We start from the raw sequence: 7,500 nt of genomic DNA on the forward strand, positions 1-7,500 counted from the left end.
TTCAGGTCCCCAATTGGGATTGACTTAACAGATGATGTAAGGTCTTTAGGAATCAAAGCAAAGAAATGGGTAAAAATTTAGCAGCATTTTAATGTACATAGGTTACTTGATTGTGATCAAATTGTTGAGAAATATGAAGTGTATTTTATGATAATCTATAAATCTTTACTTAGAAGAAATATGTTACAATTGTTTGCTCTTTCATTTTACCCTTGGGTAACCTTGGAAAAATAATGAAGGCTAGGCACAGGGAACAAGAGCCAGCTCCAAGCTCTAGAAGTAATTTATGGTGGTGATGGGCTTTGAAGATGTGCAGCCACTTTAAGATTAATATTATCTTCTATCTATATACAGTACTACCTCTCATTAATGGACGTTAATTGGCTGTGTTTGTGGTGTTTTGGAGTAGTTTTTGAGTGGCATAGTGATTGCACACACTAAACAACAGCACCAAAAACACAGCAAAAACACCGCAAACACACCTAATTAACGTCCGTTAATGAGAGGTCTCACTGTACCGAAAAACTTCTTCCCCCATACAAGGAAGATAAGACAGCCAAGGCATGCACCCACCCTCGCTCGTCCCATTTCTACCCACCACCCATTTGTTCCCTTTTTTTCTTAGCTCTTTGTTAATGAAGGGTCATCCCTGTCTAATGCCCACTGCCCAGGTCAAAAGCAATGCAGCAAGACACAACACACTTCATTTATATGGCAAACCTCCCTCCTTGTCCCCTCAGATTAATACAGATACTCTGTACTATAAGGAAAATAATACTTCCACATGCTAAAGTAAAAGTTTATTATAACACATCATATCTGTTTACAGTATATATACAATTTACACAATATTGAAAAATAATTTTGCACAGTCAACACCTTTGGTAATTCTTATGAGAGTTTTTTTTTTTTCTTTTCTTTCCTTTTCATTAATACTTGAATCTTTATTATTCTTTCCAATGCAGTGAATGATTTAAAAAAACATTAGACCTGCATCATAATACTATGAATTTCATCACTATTGTGTGCATGAACTTCTATGGATGTATATACCAATGGCCTCAAGTGACCGAAGCAACACTTGCCATTTTACTGACCATATATGCCATCATATAAGATGATGATCATTGATTAAGATGACCCTTTAAGAAATCAACCCAAAAATAGGGGGTCATTTTATGCTCCAGATATAAAATGTGAAATTTAAGCCAGTGGTGAATGGTGCATTGTTAATATGTGTTGATGGTTGTTATTGTTGTTGTTATGGACAGTGCTTCTATCCTGGTGACTGGTGGTACGCTAATTCCTGCCTTGGTAAATATTAACACAAATATTTAAACAATTTCTATTAAAACAACCTAACCATACTGCAGTATTACAATACAGCAATAAAAATGTAGTGTAATAAATATACTCTTAGTTTATATAATGTTGTATGATAGCATATATACACACATACATAGCAAAAGGACTTCTCCCTTTTATAGGGGGTGTGGCCGAGTCAAAGCATACACCCATCCAAAACCCATTCATCCCCCGCTCCCTTCTTAGCACCTCATGGATGAAGGGTCATCCCTGGCCCCTGGCACACCACTTGGGTCAAAGGCAATGCAGTGAGACACAGCACATCCTTAGAGCCAGAGTTGGTTGGCCATATCATCTCTTCAACCACTTAATTATTATAAATTCACTAATATTTTTTGCACTCTCTTGACTGACAGACAGGTATTACAACACAAAATAAAATGCATATTCCTCAAGAAATGAATCCTTAACCATTATCATGTCCCCATTTGCAAAAGTTGAGCAGAAATGTTACATATATGGTTGGGGCTCATTTTGTATGACAAGCATAAAAAATGACCCTACATTTCAGATCTGAATTTTGGGTGGCACCTTAAACAACCATCTTATATGTTGACATATAAAGTAATTGTAGTATACAGGGAAGGAGCTATTTTCATGGGGTTATGTTCCTTTCAATGATCAAATTTGCTTTTGAATTCGTTTATGGTTTTGAATTGGACTGTGTCCTATTTTAGGCTATTCCATGAGCTGACACATCGGTACAGAAAACTGTTTCTTGATATCTTTTAGGGATGTCTTTTTCAATTTTGTCATGGGACCTTACGATGTTCTCATCCCAAATGCATGCAACCTGTCAGTTTTATCTACTCCTTTCAATGATATGAACACTGCAATCATGTCACGTCTTTCTCGTTTCTTTTGATGATGGCAAGTTCAATGCATGTGTGTGTGTTTTACCTAACTATAATACACAGTACTGAAAGGTGCTATACTCACGGATGTGTGTGGTTTTGCATGTGTGTGTGTACATGAATAAAGGGTACACACAAGCTGTTTGTATTTATCCAAATGGGTTGTATGTATATGTTTTTGTATTTATGTATCAAATTCATATGGGTGAAGCTGTGGGTGACTAGAGGATAATTATCCTCTCCAAGTGGCTGATGGGAAGACTCAATACATGGCAATTCAGAGGAAATAGAAGGAGTGTGAAAGTGGAATGTCTGGTTAAAAACATCAGTACATCCTTATTGTATGCCTCTGTGTAGCTATGTTACTTACAGTATGTAAAACTTGTTCTTTTCAAGATAAGCCAACTGTAGCTCCCAGTCTACAGCTTCTTGCAGTCTACGTGGAAAAAAAAAAGTCTCATCCAATCTTTTATGCAATCGTGTAAACGACCTTGAGACGAAGCAAGAAGCACCATTAAAGCTCATCGGCTTTCCTATTCAAGACACTAAAGTTACAAAACAGCTCATAAAGCTTTAATGTGTCTATCTTTTTTTTTTTCCATTCTAACATGTTGGTACTGTACAAATTTATAAACACAAATAAACAGTAGGCCACAGGTTATGTAAAAGTATGAAAATCAAACCATTCTAACTGCTAACTTGTATAAAATAACACTACTGATACACTGACTTATATAGAGTAAATAAACTAACTATATCTTGGTAAATGTCTTCAATCTAGTGAGTACAATCAATTCAATTTGGTTATGATCACAATTTAGCACCCCACGACAATCAGCGTTACATCACATTTACTTGGCAGACACAATAATGACTGTTCTGACATTCACCCTGTGTATTAATGCTGACGTGATCAAATGAAATAATGGTTCAATAGTGCAAAGAATCAAATGTAAGTATAAAAGAAAAACATGTGAGAATGAATAGCTATATTGATCATGTCTGCCAGAAAAGTGAGATGAAACTCCAGTGCTTAAAACATCAATATAAACCCTACAAAGCTACAAAAAAAGCAACACTGTGAGCTTGAGAATGCACTCTCCCTAATAAAATAGGTGGACCTAGTTCAAGGATATAAGGCTTATTCTGCTGCAGACCCAAGAACTTGACAGAAATACCCACAATCAAACCTAAAGCAAGTTTGGCTCTTCAAGTCGTCATAGGTTTGTTTATTATAAATCACTGACAAGAAAGATCCCTGAAATATAATACTTGACATCATCAACAATAAAGCCAACACAGATGATAAAAAAGAACATAGATTAATTTGTGAAATAATGACTCAAAACATTTGTTAAGTTCTGTGAAAACCACTGAATGACAGATGCAACTTTTGTTATTTACCAAACCCCACACAAATGACAAGTGAGATAATAATTTGCCACTGTCACTCTTAAAATAATCTACTGCTAACTAATAATAATTTCTGACAGAATAGTGGATCTGGATGAAATAAGAATGATGGTGAAAAAGTAATAAATAGAGAAACAAGCTCAGACTAGGATGAATAGAAATTGAAAGTATGAATATAAAAAAGGGGCTAGAAAGATGCGCACAGGAAAATGACAAACACAACACAAACGAAACAGAGGGAGGAAAACCAGAATGAAGAGATGTCAGATGTTAAAGTAATTTTGAATTCTACTGCAGCATCTTATTTCTATCACCAAAAGCCTAAATTGACTGTTATTTCTTTAACCTCCCATCCTACAAGTTTAATATCACAGCAAGTATTGCAATACACTCTTGGTGCTTTTGTGCCTTACAAATAGTTAAGACTCAACATACTGGTCAGTCATATCACTTTCACTGAAAGAATTAAGCTCAACTGATCTCAAATAAAATGTTTTTCTCCCGACACTTCTGTGTTTAGGATATACTTTAAGTAAAAAAAAAATAATTTTATATAATATCCCTCTTTTTCTTTGGCTCCAGGAAACAAAGTCCTTTTATGAAAGTGATATAACTCCATTTATCAGAGGAGCTCTAACCATACATTTAAAAAATTAAATTAAGGATCATATTCAGAGTAACCAGTACCTCTGCTTTATCTGACAAAAGTATCTACCTGCTTGACCTGTTCTTGTTAATTCTAGTTTTGTTTCTTATATCATGCTCCCTTGTCTAGAAGACTACTAGATAATTAATCAGTGTTAATACCTCAAAGTGTCAAAATATACCTCCCTTGACACAAAGCATCAGACTTATGTGTAGGGTTTTTAGTGTCTTCTAAATATGCAAATTTCTGACGTAATTTACATTCCTCCACTAAGTAGAGACTATTCTATCCATTATGTTACCACAAGTTTCCTATTTTCTTTTTCCTTTTTTTTTTTTTTTTTTTTTTTTTTAAATTACTACTCTGTTTAAAATCCCCATAAATATTGCTGCATATTCCTCAAATCCCAAATTGCTGAAGTTCTAGAGGTTGAAATTTTAATATTTCTTACACGGATGTTCTTAATGAACAAATGACAGGTAGCTGCAAGATGGACAGCAAAGCTGCCCAGTTCCAAAACCCGTCAACCCCCTCACCTTCATAAGGAGGTTAAGCCCTGAGGGGCTGACACTTGGCCTCTGAATTGGACCCCAAGATCTCGCTCTATCAACTTCAGCTGTATTTCTTACATTTTATTACACATGAAGAGCTGACAACCATCAACTATTCTCCTTTCCCTACAACTTTCTGCCAGTGACACAGAAATGGTGGTCACTGATACAACGCAGACAACAGTCTAAAGTTCCTTCCCAGACAGATCTGTGGGAGATTCCAGGGACCACTGCCAGCCATTGCGGGGCTGTGTTTTTTCCCCTTGGTGAAACTCGAGGCAATAATTGATTTGAATGAATGTTCTTACGTTATCAAACATCAAGGACCAAAACAGATACCTCCATGTGGTGGTTCTGTAAGATGGACACCAGAGCAAATATTCTTCCCGCTACCCATCTTCAAATCTGCACATCCTTACCTTCATCTGAAGGTGAAGCCCCAAGGTTCTGACACGTGTCTCAAGACCAGGACAAACATTTCTCCTTATTAACTTCAGCTGTATTTCCTCTGACTTTTCAATTATGGAGTGCAGACAAACAGCGACTCATTCCCTCCTATGCCTATCAAAAATGGTCCCACACTTATACAGATCTATGGGAGGGCATAAGGACTGTTGCCAGCCACTATGGGGCTGTGGGTTTCCAGTCAATGAAATTCAAGGTAACAATCATTATTCAAATATAACTGTTTGGACTTTAAATCACTCATTTTAAGATAGAAAGTGAGATAGAATAAAAAAAAAAAATTGTGAAGTATTACTTAAACTGATGATGATGATTACTTTGATCAAATACTTTTTTTGTACAGTACACAAAACAACTAAACTTTACATAAAATTACATTACCTACACATTACTTGTCCAGATATGTTGGTAATATAGAACTCTCTATTAATAAAGAAACCAAAACATTTATATCAAATACCACAAAGCACAATGATAGGATAAATAAGTTTTCTATGCAGGAACAAGCAACATCACAGCTGGCAATATGATACAGGTTGCCATATTTTACACTGAATACTGAAGCCTATTCTTGCATGCTTGTTTTCTACATGTATGTATGTCAATACAGGCAAACCTCATTATACCATCATTCTCTATGTAAATTGTTTATACAATCTTTAGATTACTTTGCAATCACCCATTTTTTATTGAAATAATCTTTGTGATCATCAATCGCAAATTTTTGCTTTAATATTCTCTTGTACTCAGTCACCCCTATGTGGGGTATCAAAAGCATAAGTTTGATGCTGCCAATATTTTCGGGGAAGCTCGTTGGCTGAGCAGTTTAAGGCGTCATTACCTGTGGCAAAGGTCAAGGGGATGGTGGTTTGAACCCTGCCACTGGCGAAATTAAACCATGCTACAAAGTCCTCTGTGAGGGGCACCATCCTAGCCTTCCGATAGGGGGGAGTTTGTGACATTAAACCACATCATCATCAATATTTCAGGGATTTTAGTGACATCCCTGCAGACAAGAACCATGTAGCACTCTTTTACAGAGACTAATCGCCACACTAAAGAATGTTGATTAATGATTTGGTTTAACATTGCAAACTTCCCTATCAGGAGACTAAGACTAATTTAATGAACCATGCACTTAGTCAAACTTACTTATGGCACAGTTCAAACTGCCGTCACTTCAACCCCTGTCGCAAATAGTGACACTCTAACCTATTCGGCCAGCGAGCATCCTAGAAGAATGCTGACCACTGTCTTTCCTTTCTGGTATGCATGCTGGCAAAGTGAGTTAGACCATTACCACCTATGGCAGAAGTCATGATTGAAGGCAACCCAAGTCCTGCTCAGCAGCAAGTGAGTTTGTAGTACAGGCATAATGCTAATTAAATTCCTTGCTTCAAAAAGTGATCAAGCCCTTACTGAGAAGCAAAGTTTGTGATATTAAACCAAATCAATCCTGTCTCTCCACTACCACCCTTAAAGGTCTCCTTTAACACCTCCATACCACCAATTCTTCAGTGCAATATTGTCCCCAAGTATGAACATATACAAATACACTCATTCACCTGCTGTTTCCAAAACAACTGATACCTGCAATTTCTCCAGTACTTTGCAAGACTGAACCATACTTTATGCTCACCAATTTCTACTGTACATTCCACTTAAGTTTTCATCTTTGTCTTTTCTCATTTTCTGTGACTACATACTAATGTATTCATTACTGAGTTTCTATACACTTCTGTACACTAGCATATGAGTGTTACTCTAAATTGATCTGTCTGAATCCAATACTGGCTGAAGTAACTCAATTAAGTGACAAGTACAGCACAGTATGATTATAATTTCTTCTTTGTTATACACTGGCTTGCTGGTGAGGCCAACTAACTAAGTGGTCCTGAGTTCAGTCCCCACCCAGAGCTGGAAAGCATCACAGCACTCTAAGTCATACCCACTCCTTTGGACAAGGAGTTGAAGTGTATATGTGTGCATAAGGTCACACCATTACCCATAGATTGGGCATTATATGAGCTCTGAACTCAAATCTGAAAAAGTAATAGATATTGATCACAAATCCAGCATGTGATCCAAGATCATGGTGAACCAACATGTATGCTTTTACAATTTTTCTTTATAAATGTATGCGAATCTTTAAAGCATTTTTATGCTCAAAGAATTTTTTTTACTTGTACCTATGCTGTGTATTTGA

General features: G+C 36.4%; 2 protein-coding genes across 2 annotated transcripts in view; one reads left to right on the forward strand and one right to left on the reverse strand.

The window, feature by feature from the left end:
* Nucleotides 1–192, forward strand: part of Tcs4 (Threonyl-carbamoyl synthesis 4) — a 7,807-nt gene extending 7,615 nt beyond the window's left edge. Inside the window, exon 8 of the mRNA XM_076205871.1 lies at nucleotides 6–192. Within this exon, the coding sequence (XP_076061986.1) occupies nucleotides 6–81 (76 nt within the window). The 3' untranslated portion in view covers nucleotides 82–192. The remainder of the gene's footprint in view (nucleotides 1–5) is intronic.
* A 593-nt stretch (nucleotides 193–785) lies between these two features.
* LOC143037511 (ubiquitin-protein ligase E3B) overlaps nucleotides 786–7,500 on the reverse strand; it is a 38,269-nt gene continuing 31,554 nt past the window's right edge. Inside the window, exon 20 of the mRNA XM_076205862.1 lies at nucleotides 786–7,500. This exon is cut by the window's right edge and continues 565 nt beyond it. The gene's annotated coding sequence lies outside the window, so the exon portion shown is untranslated.

The sequence above is a fragment of the Oratosquilla oratoria genome, chromosome 22, assembly GCF_046742065.1.
Source record: "Oratosquilla oratoria isolate Oo_2021 chromosome 22, ASM4674206v1, whole genome shotgun sequence".
NCBI lineage: Eukaryota > Metazoa > Arthropoda > Malacostraca > Stomatopoda > Squillidae > Oratosquilla > Oratosquilla oratoria.